General features: G+C 37.6%; 1 protein-coding gene across 1 annotated transcript in view; it reads left to right on the top strand.

Annotated features, from left to right (window-relative positions):
- Positions 1 to 18,526, top strand: part of jam3b (junctional adhesion molecule 3b) — a 35,708-nt gene extending 17,182 nt beyond the window's left edge. Inside the window, exons 2-9 of the mRNA XM_053478807.1 lie at positions 9,187 to 9,255; positions 9,367 to 9,480; positions 9,618 to 9,773; positions 12,222 to 12,424; positions 13,938 to 14,037; positions 14,161 to 14,290; positions 16,266 to 16,320; positions 16,410 to 18,526. Coding sequence (XP_053334782.1) covers positions 9,187 to 9,255; positions 9,367 to 9,480; positions 9,618 to 9,773; positions 12,222 to 12,424; positions 13,938 to 14,037; positions 14,161 to 14,290; positions 16,266 to 16,320; positions 16,410 to 16,445 — 863 coding nt within the window. The 3' untranslated portion in view covers positions 16,446 to 18,526. The remainder of the gene's footprint in view (positions 1 to 9,186; positions 9,256 to 9,366; positions 9,481 to 9,617; positions 9,774 to 12,221; positions 12,425 to 13,937; positions 14,038 to 14,160; positions 14,291 to 16,265; positions 16,321 to 16,409) is intronic.
- Positions 18,527 to 19,545: the final 1,019 nt, after the last annotated feature.

The raw sequence follows: 19,545 nt of genomic DNA, 5'->3' as shown, positions 1-19,545 counted from the left end.
CTTTATTATTGCAGTACATTGCGGGATTTTATGAGTGGACCGGGTAAGCAAAAACTCCCAAAATAGTGTACTAGATAATGGATAGCGGTTAGGGTGTGGTCTGGGATATACATATTTTCTTATCTCTCTCCCCCTCCCTGGTTCCCTGTAAACACTGAAAATAAGGATTGAGCGAGGATGACTGCACCATCATATCAGTTGTATCAATAAATAAAACTCTGATCTAGCACTGTCATTAAGACGACCTAAAATTTATTTAACCACTTTGATGCTCCCTTTTAATCAGGAAGTGAAAGGGATTACAGATACACCCCCCTTTCCCTGAATCAGCAGGTCTCCAGCAGCCATGTGGTGCTGTTATTCAGCTCAATACATTCTGACAGTGCTGGGGTTTTCTAGCTGTTTGTCAGAAAAGTTAACAATGAAAACAAAAAACAATGAAAAGCTTCTAGACCTGTCATACGTCAACCATGCATTATTGGCACAGCTCCATTCTCGAACTATAATACCTGATATAACTAGTGAAGGGTTTAGAGAACTGAAGCGGTTTTATTAGAGCATATGAGGGAAGACAAAAAAAAGAAAGAAGAAAAAAAATCTGTTAGCTTCTGAAAAAACACTCTCTGTGCTCATGGTTATAAAACTTCACAGCATTATCAGTTATGTACATTTTGTTTATTAGTTTATGTGGAGCATTAGAAAAGAAATCATATCACAATGTATACTGTAGGTTTCTAAGAAATAAATGTCCTTATTAGGGATGGGAATCACCGGGAAACTTCTGATGTGGTATTATCATGATTAAACTTTTTTCAGGGTTTGCCAATGTCTAAATAGTTTAGAGCAGTGCTCCCTAACCACTGGGCTGTGGATAATTTGGCACTGGGCTGCTCAGAAAGAATAAAAGATATATATTTATGTTTTGATGTTTAATCAGCAGTATTTTATAGTCAATAACAAATATTAGAAAAGCAGTGTCACCTGATGACAATAATAATTCAAAAGAACAACATGTTAATACGATATCATTTAATAAAACATGTTAGTTCTTTTGGTAATATTATTTGTTTTTGCCACTATTTCTGAATATGTCACTAGAAACTAGAAAACAGCACTATTACTACACAGTATTAAGCCATCATTCATCCTCTGTCCCTCAGCTTGACTAAATGTAAATAAAGTAAAGATGATTCATACAGTTGCTACAGTAAAAACTATCTACAGTGTATGCAATTAAAGGCACTAGTGTTTATTTTCCTCCTTATTCCCCGAACATGATTTTACCACTTTTGCACTATTGAGGTACACTTTGCGGTGACCTGTGTTGTGATGACGCCACTGTATTTAAGTCTCATCAGAAACACAGATTTGTTTCTGTCTTGTGGTGTTATAAGCTGTGCCATCCAAAGAAGGAAATATTTATTTGTTTCAGCAGTTATTTATTTTCCACGGCATTTGCAGAAGGCCCCGTTGCAAATTGCATTCCTAATTAGGATTAAAGAAGAGGTCAGTCTGCTTGGACGAGAATGCGAGGAATTTGCAGCAAGAGCGGCCATCTGTGCAGAGAGCAGCGCGCGGCTAATTCTGGCAACGGCAGCGACGCGATTCACAGATCTCTGTGGCGACAGCTTCCTGTGAATACGGGATCCTCGCCTTAAAAACAACATGCTCTGACTGAATTTAAGTTGTTGACAGAAAAGAGCGCATTTCTTTTCTCAGACAAATGGTCCTGAAGCACTTTCTTTGACAAGTTGTTTTGTCTGAGTCCTACGCAGGCCAGGAGGTTGAAAAATGAGCCATAATTAGATCCTATTAGGGGGGATGGTCTCAGCTTCCTGAAAATGGCACCATAACGCTCAGACTTACCTGTAAATGCAACAAATTAGTCGGCTGTGCGCTCTCTGCCTGGCATAGACAGCAGCTATAAATAGCCAAGGCTTCCCGAACACTAACTTCTCAAACCCCTAAAGAATAACTCACAGACCTGCTGCCTCCAATTGTCTACTAAATCATGACTTAACTCAGACTGACAAAGGATTCAATTACTGTTTTTTTTTCCACCTGAAGCTGAATGTGCAACCTCATGAGTGTGTGGTTTCTTCTATTGCAGCATTCTCCCATTCCCATCATCTTCCTCATTTGTTCAACTGAATGAATATAATAAGTGGTAATAACTACTTCAACTATAATATTTAAAATCCAGACATATAATCGCTGGGTAGAAAAAAACTAAGGTTCACAGTATCCTGTCTTTGGCATAACCACCTCCGCTTTTTCTCCTCTCCACTAAACCACAGGATGCTTTCACACCTATTAGTCAGTGTTCCGAGTCCAAAGCAGCGAGAAATTCATGCTTTTGGTTTGTTGCTCTTTGGCTTTTACACTTTATTAAACAAACCAAAAAAGAAAAAATCTGCTGCAACAACAAAACAATCCTGTACGGGGGATGTACTGTAAAGGACTGGAAACATACAAACATTTGGACACACCTTTAAACTGGTCTGATTTTTATTTCTTAAAACTATGCTATACATTCACAATCTTTTTTGAACAGTTGATATTGAAATGTGCCTACTACTCTACGTCTGCTCTGTAAAGGCCTTCAGCCTTTTTTTTTTTTTACTACAGAGGAATTCTCAACCCAAATACACTTTCTTTGTTTAATTTCTCGATGGTTGTTTCAGAGACAATTCACTTTTATTACTGCAGTCATACTGCACAAGAGGCCAAGACGCAGACACTCTGTGTCAAACCAGACAGCAACCATACTGTACGTGCGCAAACCACAAAAACACCAGGGTTCCCTTTAAGCAAAATAAATGAAACAGTCGTAATAAACCACACCACTTCCTGGTTGTAGTGGTAATAACAAGAGAGCCTGAGTATGTTATCTTGTTATCTGCCTTGTTAACTTCACTCCTGATCACTTTTAGTTTGAGGTGTTGTTTCAAGTTTTATATCATGGTGATTTTGTGGTGTGTGAATCAAGAGGCCCAGCTTACAAACGGCAGCTAAGAGTCGAACTCCCGTTCCAGTTTAGCAAGTCATCTAGGATATACAGAACATCTAAACATAGGCTTCACTTTCCGCTCAGGTTAACGAGAGGATAGGTGGAAGTGATCCTTCAAACTCGAACACTGAATCAAAATGACACGTTCCCAGACACCCAGTGAGACGCCGCGCCCCTCTCATTGCCATAGATTGAGGTTCGTCTCTGACCTGCGTATGATAAGAGTCTCCTTTTGGAGCCGCAGTCAAGAAAATTCAGTCAACACAGAGTCGATTCAGATTGTGTCAAATACAGTACACCAGCAGTGTAGATCACTGAACAAGTTTATGTCTTGGACAACCTACAAAAATAAGACTTTGCATACATTTTGCTCTTTCTTTTTTGTTATATTTAATTGCTGTACAGTGAACTCTACCACTGTTAGGCTTAAAAATAAGCATGTTGGCTAATGGAATATCTGAAGGTGCTCACTTTGCAGGGATTTTTTATCTCTGTGCTAATTTTAGCTTGGAATGGGAAAGAACAACACGACCAAATCACTTACTCCCAAACTTGGCTTTGTGACCCATTTAAGCTGTGAAGGGGGAAAAAATGACAATTTCCTTTGTTTTGTTAACGTGAATTTAGCTGCATTAGAGGGAATGTCTTTCTCAGCGATTGTCAAATTTGTCTCATCAAAATAAAGAAACAGACCCGATATGGCGAATAAAAAGATGACTGTCTATGACTCAAAGGTGCCGTAAGTTTAACTGCGCTTTCATTAGCCTGTGTCTCTTCCAGCGATTTGTTCTGGCTGTTTAAATCAAGTGTGGGAGGCAAACAGATGGTGTGAGATTAATCTCCAAACAGGAGGTTATTTTTGTCATTAAAAGAAACCAGGAAAGGAAACGTCCTGCTCTTCCGAGGCGTTTAAACAGTGTTAGAGGTGAGGGGAAACATGCTGATCCAGTCAGGTGCACAGGACGAGATGTTTTAAGCTTGGAGAAGGTTGTGAAAACACAGATCACACACACAGGCAATCTGAGAAAGCTGAAATCTTTCTTTTAAAAAATGTTTGTGCCTTAAAAGTGCTTTCTTTTCTTCTTTCCATCCCAACAGGTGGCCTCTCAGAACTGAAGGTTATTTGTTTTGTGTGAGGCCAGGATTCTCACACTGCTGTCAATTACGGGAGCAGATGGCTCTGTAGAGAGTCTGCAAAATAACATGCAATCTTTAAGCTTTTGCTTAATTGCATTGTCTGGAGGGACATAACAGTAAGATGCGCAAAACCTATTTTCACTAATGAAAGTGATCTGAAGTCAAGAACAAAGTTTCAGCCACGTGATAAGATGTTACTTAATTAGAATCATGTTTTTTGTTTAGCTTGAAATGAATACAGTTGCATGCATGCTCTTCTCATGAGATAATTTACACCAAAGAGTTTGTTAATCTGCAGACACACTCGTCGTGTGCAAAGCTTCATACACTGTCAGATGGCACAGGGGAGTAATCAAAAGCACAAGCCGATCCGCTGTTGATGGTGTTTATTTCCACAGCGCTCAGTCAGATTAATCTCAGAGGCAACATAAACTTTTTGAACGCATGGTGTAGCATTGTGACATAGTACTCTATACTCTGTACTCTGTGCAATAAAGCAGCCTCCCAGCTGAGACACAGTTCAGCGGAGTGTCAGAGGAGGAGGATTTGCGACCCCTCGTATTGTTCGCTGTTACATCTGTGCATATCTTTTGTAAAGCAGCAGGGGTGAGAAGGATTTAAAGAAAGGCTCTCCAGGAGCTCAGACAAAACTCTGGGTAGTAAAAAGAGTTGCAGAGCTTAATCCAAACTACTGCACGTGAGGATTGCTGGAGCATGTAATAAATAGATCCATGGATTTTTTTTTTTTTTTTTTTTGTTGCAAGGATACAGTCTTGGTGCAGTGGATCCAAATCAGTGCAGAGGTTTAAAAATAACAAGAATATTATCCACTTCACGCATTGCTAAGTGAAATGGATGGGTCGAATGCCTCCTGAAAAGCTGCAGAGAGACAGAATCTGCCTTAGATTTTTCACCCACCCCTCTCTCTCTGTCTCTCTTTCTGTCTCTCTCGGTTTCTCTCTGTCTCTCTCCCCACCCCCCTTCCTGATTACAGATCTCATGGTGTTCTTGGGTGTGTGCTTTTACACTCCCTTCTGAGGGGGCTGACAAAAAGCTGTTTACCCCAATACTAAGTACTAGATTTCTTGGCACCTGCAACTGACGACTTCATTGACGACTGGTCCAGGACCAAAGATTCCAGCTGTACAGTATCTACCCAAGGCAAAATAAGGGAACTTGTGTGTGTCACTGTTTCTACAAATTAAATAAACAATGCTACAAAATGTACAAACGCAGAACTGTATTTTTAAGAGTACTAAAGAGAAAAATAAAAAAACCAAACGATCTGAGCTAATGCACACGTTTTTTCTACGTTGTTAAAATTTTAACAATAGTTTACTGCAGGGTCGTGGTTGGGGGCTGAAATAATGGTTGTCATTGTGGCTTTTCCAGACGTCTTCAAAGTAAGGATTAACATTTTCGCCTTTTCTCAATTTTCTTTTATGTTGCCCTTACTGTCAAAATACGCTATAACTTTTATATTTCTTCTAACTTAAAACAATAAGCACTTGCATTAAAAAAATTACAATTGTACATTTAAATTGTAAATGGATGAGGATTTTTTTCCCATAATTGAAATAATTAACATGAATCGCGCCTACCATTTTATATCATGTAAAGAAAACAATTATTGATATTTTTTGGTCGAAGCTTTTGTGTATTCAAACTCCCCAAACCCACATGGAAAACAGGTGATTTAAAGAATTAAAAAGTGTTAAGGGAGACAAATTATGTAAAATGTGCTTTTTAGTCACTTCTAGACAGATAAGTCTCCAGTGTGTGTGTGTGTGTGTGTGTGTGTGTGTAAACAACAAATCTGTTTAAAAGCATTCCATGTTCTTTTTTTCTTGTTTCTGTATTCTGAGCTTAAACAAGCTAGTTAGATTTCCCCCTTAATGTGATCTCATACTATTAGAGGAAAACCCTCCCACAACATGTTGCTCTGCTCTGCTTATCGGCCTTACTGTAGCAGTAGCTCATTAACATAAGACATTGAAATGGTGTGTTTAGAAGAGGAGTGAAACAGGGATTTCAAAGTTGATACTGTACTTATCAAAATATTTAGGTAAATACATATTTATTGAAACAAAAAAAAATGTTATTTATTCTGGGGGCTACTTCAGCTGGTGCATTTATCGACAAACTTTGTTGAGCTCTGAGACTTGTGAAAGAAACGATATAGGACATTTAATTATTTATGCATTATTTATAAGAGAAGCACTTTAAATGAACAAGTCCACATTAGCGTACAGACAGGAATGTATGAGAGAAGGTATTTACAAGTATGGTTATATGTTTTGTCTTCAAGGTTTTATTATATTTTATAGGTTAATATATATTTTGTGCTGGAAAAATTATGCATTTCCAGAAAAAGACACGGATCAGTTTATACTTCAAATCTAATGTTGGATTTAGCTAGTGAGTGGAACCGGCTTACAGTTTGGTCTGTTGTTACTATGTGTGCTGTGGAAGGATGCTCAAACATAACTATGAATCAGGATTTAAGCATAGTAATATTTTCATCAGCAAAGCATTTGCTGTTGACAGTCCTTTTTATGCCAGGGGTTTTTGTTCTTACTCAAATATCTCCTTTGGGCAGTGTTGATCTGTTTTGCCTTGCCAATTTTTTACTGATTTATTCATCCCAAGGGCCATATATGTATCAGTAATTGTTTTTTATTTAGTAAGGGATTTTTAACCCGCAACCCCCTAATCCCCGCTTGAATCCGAACAAGACACTTTTCACAGGAATAATTTTTGCAAGGAGTAGAAGAATAAAACATGGTCCAGATTTTCAGGTCCAGGCTCCAGCTGCACAGCGCTTACGCTTAGCGAACCCTATGTAGGTCACACAGCGCCTGACTTGTTTTGAGGGCTCAATTATCCTATGACTGGCATCAGTGCTCAAAGTTTTAAAGCAGCACAACCGTCCCTGACTGTGTAAGAACCAGATAAGCAACCACAGTGGGGCAGCCTGATGTTGGTGGTGGTGTCAATAAGGAGGATGTGAGAGAGGACAGAAGATACCTACAGTCTCCAAACACTGCACAGGATGTTGTTTATAGCATCTGTGTTTGTCGTGGGATGAACTCTCAATATTTTCCTTCTAAAAGATATATGTTTCAGGTGCTCTTTTTTTCTTTTAAACATCTTAAGTCTTTAAAAAGCCATTTTGCTTTCTATTCTCAAATGGTTCAGTGTGATAGACTGAGAGACATGATTCGTTGTGACTTGTTTTTCACACTTTCCTGGAGATCTTCCATTTTTAGATAGTCCTTGTAACCTTTTAACTGGATGTCAAGATCATTTAAGCACCATCCCTGCACTGAAACTGACAAAAAGGTCTCAGAGAAAGGACATTTCAAACAAGTGCTGTGACCTTGTATTTCACTTGATGCTGTTTTCAAGGCAGTACTTGTTTTGTCTGGAAAAAAAAATACTTTTTGTTTTGCCAAACAGTTTACTTACACATTTACACATGAAAATACAACAAATATTTACTTATTTGTGAACATTTTTCTCTTTGAAGTCCAGTAAATATGTGCTGTTTTTGTCTGGTTTGATTTATTCTTTGTACTTTCTTTGTACTTTCTTTGTACTTTGAAACAGATGAAAACCTCGAGAGTCTTGGCCCGAAATTCTTTCATCAAAGATTCATAGAAATGCTTCTTAGCGATCGGGGAGCCATTAATGTTTCGGTGCCCTGATTAGATTTCTAAAACAAAGAACCGTGCACCACATGTTTGACGTTGGTTGAGGATTTCCAGAGCGAATTCACCTTGTACTCAGAGCTTCACCATCCTGGCAGAGTTTCAAGCCGTGTGATCCAGGAGGCTGGGAAGTATGAGACACATGCAGCCTAGAACATCTTCAAAGTGGATAGTGTATTTTTATAAAGGTTACAGAAACCAGATGTTGGATGAAGCATGCACAATCAAAACTCAGGCTTGGTGTATTGTGCCTGAGTGTTAGCCTCACTTCTAACTCTTCTGAAATGCTTAAAGCACTTTTTTTTTAAAACATATCTCACACTTAAGCTTTTTTATTAAAGGTGATACATGATTTCAGGACGTGCTCCTGTGGTTTGCTTTCATGGCATAGTTTAAGAGGAAATGGAGAAGAGCAGGAAATGGTCCTGCTCACTTCCTTACCTTAACATATGCATGGGTTGGCTTTAAAAACACCAGGTCAGGATTTGTTTCATTGTTTCTCTCATCCTGTTTTGGACATCGACAAAGATATAGCTAAAGAAGCCCTTAAACTTTATAATAAACCCTGAAGGCTGGGAGGTTTGTATTTTCTCCTTCTTTTTCATTCCAGGCTTCTGTTTGCACAGGAATGAGACCCTGTCTGGTACAGAGCTGCTCACGTCTGCCTCTTTTCCTTAACAACTTACTAAGCATCTGCACATTTAGCAGAGGCCCTGTAGGAGTTCAGATGGGGGATAAGGAATGGTAGCCTTTAAAAAACAAACATCTTACAGGCAACGGACGGATTGTAGCACAAAATAAAATAAAAAAAAATACCACAGTGGAAAGTACAACAATGCTTCTAGGACAAATATTTAAAAGAGGATAGGAATAGCACATTAATGACAACAACAAAGTGTTGCATTCAATTCCTTTCCTTAGGCAAACAGATTTTACAGTCAAATTTAAATCGAATCGATCACATGATCAGGTCACGTGGCCTCTAATAATAACAATAAGTTCACGTGATTTGAACTCAAAGGTGACGTGTTTGTCAGAGTTAAACTAAAAATGGTCGGTAACAGATCTGCCAGCCGGACGGAGGGATGTAAAGAATGTGCGAGGGTGGGGTGCAGGCTCTAAGCATTGGGGGCTGAGTGTTAATTGAGTTTCAGGAATTTTCTGGAAGTGTCCACTCGTAGACATTTCCAATAGCTCCAAGCTCCAATGTGACGGCAGCCTGAACGATTTCACCTTACATGAGCACATGACCCTGTGTTACTGTGTTAAAGGGGAAACTTGGCAAACATTACAGTGCTGTTAATTCTTTCTTTCTCATCTTCATTACAGGCTATGTCAGCATCTTGGCAGTGGTATTGAAAACTGCAAATCCTTCACCATGGGCCAATGAGTTTGAATGTAAGCACAAGAGGTTTACTTGCCATCCAACGTGGAGCAACTGCAAATAAAATGGTTTTCTGATGTTAAGGCTTTTTATTTAAATCCATAAAATTTACTTTTTTTGTGCAGCAATTGAATTGTCCTGTCAAATAGAGTCTATCTCCAAAAAACAACCCAGAATTGAATGGAAAAAGATTAAAGATGGGGCAACAAGTTATGTCTACTTCCAAAGCAAAATATCAGGTAAATTTTTTTTTCCACTGTAATTCTTAACATGATATTTAATAGTTAATTTGATAAAGGATATATAAGTTACAATTCTAAAGTGAATATTTGATTACTAGTGAAAGATTAAAAAAATGGCTTTTTTGTTTCTTTAGGTGATTTGAAAAACAGAGCAACACTCCTAGAGCCTGCAACGATAGTCATCTCTAATGCAACAAGATTAGACACAGCAACGTACCGCTGTGAAGTCACAATGCCTGAAGACCACCACAAGAACTTTGATGAGATTGTGATAAACCTCACCATCAGGGGTGAGAGACACTTCACAGTCACGATCATTCACACACCATAAGTGCAGGCTAAATATAATAACTAGATCACACAAAACAAAGCATGTTGAAAAGATTTTCAGCATGAGCGTAGTGCGGATACAAGTGCTGGAGTGATGACAGGGTTGTCTTTATGATTACATCACCAAATTCTAAGTTACAAATGTACTTTGTTCAAGCGATATAATCCACTGAGGCGGTGGTGAGACTTGGACGAGAAGTTTTCCAAACTGGGAAGTTTAACTATATATATATAAACTGTATATATATATATATATATATATATATATATATATATATATATATATATAACTAAATATATATATATATATCAGTTACGGAAGCACCTTCAGCAAAAAACATCTGATAACTTATACCATCTTCTTCTATCTCATCATCTACCGTAGGCGCCAGATATACGGTACTTAAACTCAGACACCCATTTGCGTTTGTCAGCGGGGTGTAGCTTCAGACACATGTGTTCCCAGTAGTGAGAAAGAAGTTTTGTGAATTCGTTGTCGGAAATGGGAAATGAGTCTCTTGACGGAGGAAAAAGTAATCATAGTTAGGTCATATTATTTTTGTTCTTACGGAAGTCATCGTGAATGCGGACTGAGTTAAAAAAAGGTGGCAGAACAATTTCTTTATATACCCGTCCCAATTTCTCCGATCTCACACCACCTGATGCCTACTTGTGGGAAATGTAAAGGAGAGTGTGTTTAACTGTAAAGATCCACCAAAAACTGTGCCTGCATTACGCCAGCAAAATTGTCTCCTGTATACAGTATATATATATATATCTCACATAAAGGATTATTAGGAACACCTGTTCAATTTCTAATTAATGCAATTATCTAATCAACCAATTACATGGCAGTTGCTTCAATGCATTTAGGGGTGTGGTCCTGGTCAAGACAATCTCCAATAACTGAATGTCAGAATGGGAAAGAAAGGTGATTTAAGCAATTTTAAGCGTGGCATGGTTGTTGGTGCCAGACGGGCCAGTCTGAGTATTTCACGATCTCTTCAGTTACTGGGATTTTCACGCACAACCATTTCTAGGGTTTACAAAGAATGGTGTGAAAAGGGAAAAACATTCAGTATGCGGCAGTCCTGTGGGGCGAAAATGCCTTGTTGATGCTAGAGGTCAGAGGAAAATGGGCCGACTGATTCAAGCTGATAGAAGAGCAATTTCGACTGAAATAACCACTCGTTACAACCGAGGTATGCAGCAAAGCATTTGTGAAGCCACAATACGCACAACCTTGAGGCGGATGGGCTACAACAGCAGAAGTCCCCACCGGGTACCACTCATCTCCACTACAAATAGGAAAAAGAGGCTACAATTTGCACAAGCTCACCAAAATAGAACAGTTGAAGACTGAAAAAATGTTGCCCGGTCTGATGAGTCTTGATTTCCGTTGAGACATTCAAATGGTAGAGTCAGAATTTGGCATAAACAGAATGAGAACATGGATCCATCATGCCTTGTTACCACTGTGCAGGCTGGTGGTGGTGGTGTAATGGTGTGGGGGATGTTTTCTTGGCACACTTTAGGCCACTTTGTGCCAATTGGGCATCGTTTAAATGCCACGGGCTACCTGACCATTGTTTCTGACCATGTTCACCCCTTTATGACCACCATGTACCCATCCTCTGATGGCTACTTCCAGCAGGATAATGCACCATGTCACAAAGCTCGAATCATTTCAAATTGGTTTCTTGAACATGACAATGAGTTCACTGTACTAAAATGGCCCCCACAGTCACCAGATCTTAACCCAATAGAGCATCTTTGGTATGTGGTGGAATGAAAGCTTCGTGCCCTGGATGTGCAACCCACTAATCCCTATCAACTGCAAGATGCTATCCTATCAATATGGGCCAACATTTCTAAAGAATGCTTTCAGCACCTTGTTGAATCAATGCCACGTAGACTTAAGGCAGTTCTGAAGGCGAAAGGGGTCAAACACCGCATTAGTATGGTGTTCCTAATAATCCTTTAGGTGTATATATATATATATATATATATATAGCACCCCAAAAAATATTTCTAGGTTAATTGTAGTTGCTTGTATTCCTGCCGGACACAAAAAGCAAATACTGTAGTTGTATAGTACTAGTAAAAGTTGTTAGCGATTACCAAGCTGTGTGCTGTAAGCTGAGCTTGAGCACACTACCCTTCCAACCCTTGGCGCACATTCGAGGATGCTTTTCGGCCTGCCTCAAGCTCGGGCGTGTCTGAGGCTAAATGGGGAAAATTCTGAAACTACATCTGAGTTTAATCAGGCAGCTAAAAGAGGAAAGCTCACCATGGATGGGCTTATTGCTTACAGGCCTTATTGGACTGCTTGCACTCTTTTTTTTTTTTTTTTGATTGATTGTTTTCTATGCGAGTCTCATTTGGGTTATTCCGTTTCTGTTTTGCAGTAAAACCAGTGACTCCGCGGTGCTCCGTGCCTGCATCTGTGCCGGTGGGTAAGTCAGCCGAGCTGACGTGCGTGGAGAATGAGGGCTCCCCCGAGTCTCATTACCAGTGGTTCCGCAATAAAGAGGAGATCCCAGTGGACCACAAGAGCAGCCTCAAGTTTTTGAACTCATCCTACGTGCTGAACGGCAAAACGGGCGTGCTGGTGAGCACTGAGAGGAATGGGAGAAGTGATATTTTAGGGAGCCAGTTGATGTGCAACGGCTTCAGCCATGAAGGGAATCTGCTGTACTCACTTGCACTTTCCACAGTGCCACACTCTGCTGTTCACACCCAGTGGCCCACCCTGTCACTCAACCTTTACAATGCCTTTTAAATCCCGTCTTGGCTGTCGAAATCTCACATTGTTTATTGAAGGACAGTTAGCGTGCCCTAAATGACTAAGAGTAATTTTACATGGTATATGGTCTAAATTGAACACAGGGGTTTTCTTTTCAGTGCAGTAAATTCACATTCAAGTGTAGGCCGAAGCAATCAGTTAGAGATTATTCTCTGATTGGACTGGGAATACACTTTAACAAATTATCGTAGAGGAACACCATGTTTGATGCATTATGAGTTGCGGGCAGTTTTTGACATTGGAGCTGCAGATCAGACATATGACATGAGCCAGACAGAGCTGGAGCACTGTAGAGGTACAGTGTGAGATGAAGACCCAAAATAGTTTACATACAGTTAATAATTAGGTTTTAGTTTGTTTATTTGTATTGTTTGGTAATTTATTGCCAGCTTTTTACCTGGGTTTATATTAAATAAAAAAAAAAATTTCAGCTCAGAAATTTAAATGCATAAAACAAAACTTTTTATGCATTATATATAAACTAAATATAATATTACAAAAGATTATTTTACACATCCAGAATGCAATGCAGGACTTCACATTTGCAAGCAGTCCTATGGCATATTTAAGTTTTCATACCCAATAGCAGCTCACATACCCACAATTCCACAGCAGCTAATGCACTTATGTCCAGAATTGAATTTTCACTGCATAAGGAAAAAAAAAAAGAAGTGTGTGCTCTCACGTCCTGGGATGGGAAATAGCTCTAAATACCTGAAAGGAATTAAATTTAAACATTTTTTGAAAGAGATACACTACGATTGTCTACAAAGAACCTTTTAAAGGTTTCCCTTATGGAATCAGCTTCCGGTGCCACATTTAACCTTTTTTGTTTATGTTTAAGAGATTTCATGACTCTTTTTAGTACTTTTGAACAAAGATTATTAAGAGCATACAGGAACAAGAGTTTGATGTGTACACAACTACATGGTTGTATATTCTGCTTCAGCAATTCAGTGTTTTCATTCAAATTAACCAACGATAAAGTTTAGAGCTTCTAGGTTTTTTGTGTAAGGTTTATCGTAAAAAAGAAAAATGAAGCATTGAAGCTTTGTGCCTTCTCCACTGGAGAGAAAATATGAAGACGGACAGTGATTGACAAAAACATCACCAAAAATAACGCTAAAAGAAAAACTTATTGTTATACATTATATATTGATATATGATATTATTATGCATTAAATATTAAATATTTGTTCCAATACATGGTTATTGGTTATATATATATATATATATATATATATATATATATATATTTATTTATTTATTTATATATATTCATTTATATAGAGAGATTTATTATCCCATTATTCTGTAGCGATTTAATGCAGTGAGGAAAGAGGATGCCGGGCAGTACTACTGCAGAGCCAAGAACGTGGCAGGAGTTGCCGAGTGCAACCCGCAGATGATGGAAGTCTGTAAGTCATTTTCTAACCTTTAGAAAATCCTCACATTACAACATTGTGACTCATGTGAATCAATTGTGCAAACTTTTTCAAACTTCAGTACTATCCTCATGGTGTGCCTTTTGTTATTCACAGATGACCTGAACATTGTTGGCATTGTTTTGGGTGTGCTGGTGGTTGTGTTGGTGCTGTTGTGCATAATAGTGGGCATCTACTGTGCTCACAGAAAAGGGTTCTTTGCCACTGAGAAACAGACGGGAAGCAAGTAAGCGACAAAGGAAGAGAGCCTTTCCTGCTGATTTTATCCTGATTCACAGACACATCCCGCAGCTGTTAACTGCTCTTTGACTCCCCTTTCTCAATCACGTCTAATTTTGTCCTGAGAGGTCTTTTTAAGGTTCGGATTTCGGAGAGGTATTCACACAGTCAGGCTCTTGAGGTATTATAAGGAAGGCAGAGCATAACAAGTATGAGAACCATAAAAGTGTCAGTGTTACTGTACAAGTAAATATACTCGTTTGTAACACATTGACATATAAAAGAATTGGCACACACTCATTATCCACAGTGGATCTTCTATTATGTGTTGCCAAGAGTAACACAATGCAAATACAAAGCAACTGGAGGTCAGTTAGTTTTAGTGAGAGCTCGCAATTTCTGTGAATGCCAGAGTAAATCCATTACTAAAATGCAAGTTCTAAACTTAAATTGAGTGGCACAAGGCAGAAGTACACTGGTGATGAGAAGTACTTAAGTGTTTACGTAAAAGATTTAATTATGATGTTAGTACGCATGAGTTTCAAAGTATGTTAACATACTGAGACAAGGCAATAGACTTATGTCAGTACTCATCATGTTTCAAATGTACATTTTTAAAGTACATCCACATGGTACAAGGTTTTTTAAAACTGCGTTCTTGTCAAATAATTTATTTATTTATATTTTTTATTATTCATTTCCAATATAGGCATGGAATGGTCATTCAGGGTGGCACGGTGGTTTAGTAGTTAGAACTGTCGTCTTGCACCTCCAGGATCTGGGTTTGCTTCTCGCCTTGAATACAGAATAAAGATTTATAGATGATTTTTCAGTGAGTGAGGTCAGACCATGATGGTGTCCTGTTACTTTTCTACAGAACGATCAACGGTTTTCTCCAAATTCACGTTTTTTTTTTTGTTTTGTTTTTCCCGATTTGGGACTAGGTAGCTGTATCGTCCTCAATTTGGCACCTTTTGAGTTATGAGGATCTGTTTGGTATACCAAATGGCTTTTTCCCCTGACTCCTAGCTTGCTAATTTTTAGTTCCAGATACTTTATGAAATAGTTCTCTACTGTCATCCTAAAAGCTTGAAGCCTTCTTTTTTCAAACAGTTTAAAGTCTGTATAAATAAATTGATCAGGAGTGCCATTGGCTTTGAAGTTTATGCTGGATACATGGTCTATGCCTGTGAGTTTGGCCTTATTGTAACATAGGCAATATACAGACTCATATATTTCAAATTCAAATTTTATTTGTCACATACACAGTCATACACAGAACGAAATGTAGTGAAATGTTTACACGACCGCCAGTGACCTTAAAAAGAGAATTTAAAGCTTATAATAAGTAATAAATATGAATAAAAGAAATACGATAGAAAATTTAAATAAAAAAGTAAAATAAAATTTAACTAGGAAGAATAGAACTAAAAATAGAAACTGAAAATAGAAATATACTGTACATACTGTACTGTACAGTATTTTGAACTGTCAGGGCTAGAACCGCGGCGTTTTTCAGCATTTTACCCAGGAAGCGGTGCAACAACTGCAGCCCTACTTTGTAATTTGTCCAGGATGGCAATTAACAGATCTCCTTTATTGTTTTCCCTTTTGTTTTTAAACACTGCGAGCATTAAAACACTGCAAGAAATCAGAATAGAGAAGGTTTAGAAATTTGAAGTGCTAAAAAGGACTAAAACTATGTACACCAGCCCATTAAACCTCACTACATACCACACTGATCCGTCTGACACACAGCTTGCCAGGATACACCTGGACTCCGGCTGTCATTCGTGGATTGTTTTAATAGGCATTAAACACAATAGTGTACAACACAACTGATTGTAGTGTACAATCACCCTTTCCTAAACCCCGTTCAGCACACTATGAGATGAGTCAGCTACAAAACTCAAGCTAGTGATTCATATCAATCTGTGTAATGATGTTACTAATCTGTGTTTTTATTTATTTATTTTTTCTAGCTACAAAGCACCAGGAAAGGCTGATGGAGTGGATTACATTCGAACAGATGATGAGGTGAACGCGGTTTATTAACTCCACACAGATTTCTGCAAAATATAAATCTCTCTCACATCATTTGCTCACTCTGACGTTTTCTCTTTCAGGGCGATTTTAAACACAAATCATCCTTCGTCATTTAAAATCCAAGAGAGACGATGAGACGATAAATAATGAGGGACAACCACACACACACACACACACACACATACACACACATGCACCCACACACTGACATGCTGAGGAAAAAGACTCTAAGCTGTGCCAGGTCATGGTTTACAACACAGCACATTTGCTACAGTACAATTTATATTTGCCAAAGCGGACAAAGTCCCATTTCCACCTAGAAGCATTAATCTCCATAAGATCACTGGAGCTTTTCCTCTTTAAACTTTAAACTTTTTTGACCCATTTTTTCACTTTGATTTCTTTTAACGCTTCAGCAAACATTTTGCTTTAAATTGCTTGTCGTTGCTATTACTTTTGTTTTGTACCAGCTAAATGTGTCAAAATATTTTTTGATAGAATATATTTTGAAATTCTTAGAGGTTTACTTTTTTAAAAAAATATATTTGTAAATTACTAACATGGAAGCCAGTATATTTTATAGACCACTTTGTTTGAAAAAAAAAAAAGCTAATAATTTCTGACCAGTCTGTAGTTTTCTTTTAATAAATCTCTACATTTGTGACATCTGTTAATACTCTCATTTGAGTCTGAAATCAGGGCTGGATTTAGGGGGGGGGACATTTGACATCTCTGGCTTAGCTGTATATGGTCAAAAAATAAAAATAAAACAACAAACTAATTAAAGCACCCCCAATCAACACCAGTTAATTCCGGCCCTGTTTGTAATTTAATATCATATCCGATGAATTTTTTTCCCCAAAGGTCTTACCTACTAAGTTTACTGTTGCAGTCTAAATGGTTTTAGTGTAGGGTTCCATGTTAGCGTTTGTAGATAGTCTTAGACAGTAAAAATCCTGCTTTCTTTTTTCTTTTAAGCCATCAGAACACACTGTAAACTGCCCTAGCTGTGCGTCCGTTCGTTTAAGTGTCCTTGTTGATCATGTACATAGTAAATATACTGTCCATTTTTTTTTATATTTTATTTTATTGTTCTTTTACTTACTGAGTAGTTTGATTTTTTTAAATAAACAGGGTTGTTTTTTTTTATATTTGGCACAGATAGAAACAAAAAGCTGTGATTGTACATCGATTCACTTTTTTTCCCTCTTGTTGGAATAAAAATAATTAGAGAATGTCTAGAAAGAGGCAAATATGACACTCTTTTCACAAATTCAGGTCAACTAATCATGTGAGAGAGAAGATCTGCCTTACAGTCGGCATTTGATTTCTTAATCAGAATAATCTACAATTCACATAAAATGTCAGATACACTTCATGATCTTCAAAGTAAAATCACAGCAAATACAACTATGTGTAGTACATAAGTATTTCTTTGTTTTGTTTTCCATATTTGAGTTGATTCATTTCTCTAAACATTAATCATTCCTCTTGAGTGCCTTTTAGTGTGGTTGTATGATAAAGATAATGTTGTTTTGTGTTCTATATAAATAGTGGCTTGTTATATACTGTGACGTAAAATTGGAAACATCACTGTCCAAACTAACTAACTTTCTAAAACATTTTTAAAGCATTTGTATACAGTAAATCACAGCAGGTGTTTAAGAGGAATGATAGGTTACTTTGATATACAGCACATATCCAACTCTGGTTTTATGTAAATAGATTTTTTTTGTGCGCTAATTTACAGTAATGACTACCTTTTTTTGTCAATTAAGTAGAAATAGAGCTTGGATATTGTATTAGTGCCTCAATATTGAGTGATGTGGTATTTCAAGAAAGACACTATTAGTTTACATAACCATGTATCAAACATAACCAGTTTGAAAGCTTGTTTTACAATATAAAGGTGTTAAATGGAGTGTTGAGGTAAAAACAGAACTGAATGAGGTGAGATTATGTTTAGATGGAGTGCAAAGCTTTACCAAAAATTACCAAAAGGAATTTACTGTAAATTCCTGCATTGTGGTTTTGAAGATGTTTTAAAGAATTGGCCATTGAGGTTAAATTTACATATTGTGCCCTTTCCAGTCCTTAAACAAAATTTTCTTTTCGCATTGATTTTAGGCTGATATAAATCCTGTGTGAAGTCTTGAACAGTAGCGTATGTTTGCGATTAATAAAACTTACTTCTTAAGACTTGTTGTTGCTCATGTTTTACAGTCTGGTGGACAAAATGACAAAAAGCAGACAGTGTGATTTATAGTTCTTACTGTAGCATGCTTTGTGTATTTAATGCACAACAATTAATAGACTTTACACAGAAAATGAAGGAAATTTTAAATAAATTATGTGGAAATTATGTGTTGATAAAAGAGATCAGAGGAGAATGACCAGCCTGGCTTAGGCTGACAGGAAGGCAACAGCAACTAAAATAACTACTCGTTACAACCATGCTGAGCAGAAAAACATCTTGAAAGCATATAAGTCCATTAAACCTTAAAGCAGGTGGACTACAACAACCACTTCATGTTCCAGTCCTGTCAACGAAACTGAAACTACAGAGGGCATCACCAGAGATAGGGCAAGTTAAAGATTGGAAAAAAAACTAGCTAAGGTTTGTCCAAGGGGAAGTCTAATTAAATACATTTTACATAATATAACATGGGGGCTGAAAGTAATTCAAACATTGGCATAACATTTTTATTACCCTAACATAGTTTCCATTACAGAAGAGAAAAATGTATAATAAAGTATAAAATCAGGGTCGCTGGAGTGCTTTAATAACTGCCTATTGGTTTCCATAGGGTTCTCTGGTTTCCTCCCATTTCCGAAAGCATGCCAGTAGGTGGAATAAATATAATTAATTACCCCTGGGTGTGAAGATTTGTGAAATAAATAGGACAAATTCTTGCCTTGTGCCCAGTGTTACCATGAAAGGCACTGGTTCCACTGTGATGCATGATTTTAACCAAACCATTCCAATAAACACTAGAAACGTAAAATTACCACTTTTTAATACTGTAGATGTAATGTTCCTTCAAAACTAACTGCATCACTATGTAACTAAACTAACTGCATCACAGTGTTCAAATTCAGTGTAATGAATTTGAACACCGACCACTGGGCAGAAAAAAGGTAAAACGGAGTGATATAAAAGCTTCTCTATCTTCTTTAAGCATTGGTTCTATATCAGTCTTGAAGCTTGATGCCTTG

This window comes from Clarias gariepinus, chromosome 19 (assembly GCF_024256425.1).
Source record: "Clarias gariepinus isolate MV-2021 ecotype Netherlands chromosome 19, CGAR_prim_01v2, whole genome shotgun sequence".
Lineage (NCBI taxonomy): Eukaryota > Metazoa > Chordata > Actinopteri > Siluriformes > Clariidae > Clarias > Clarias gariepinus.
This window is presented reverse-complemented; position numbering and strand designations above follow the sequence as displayed.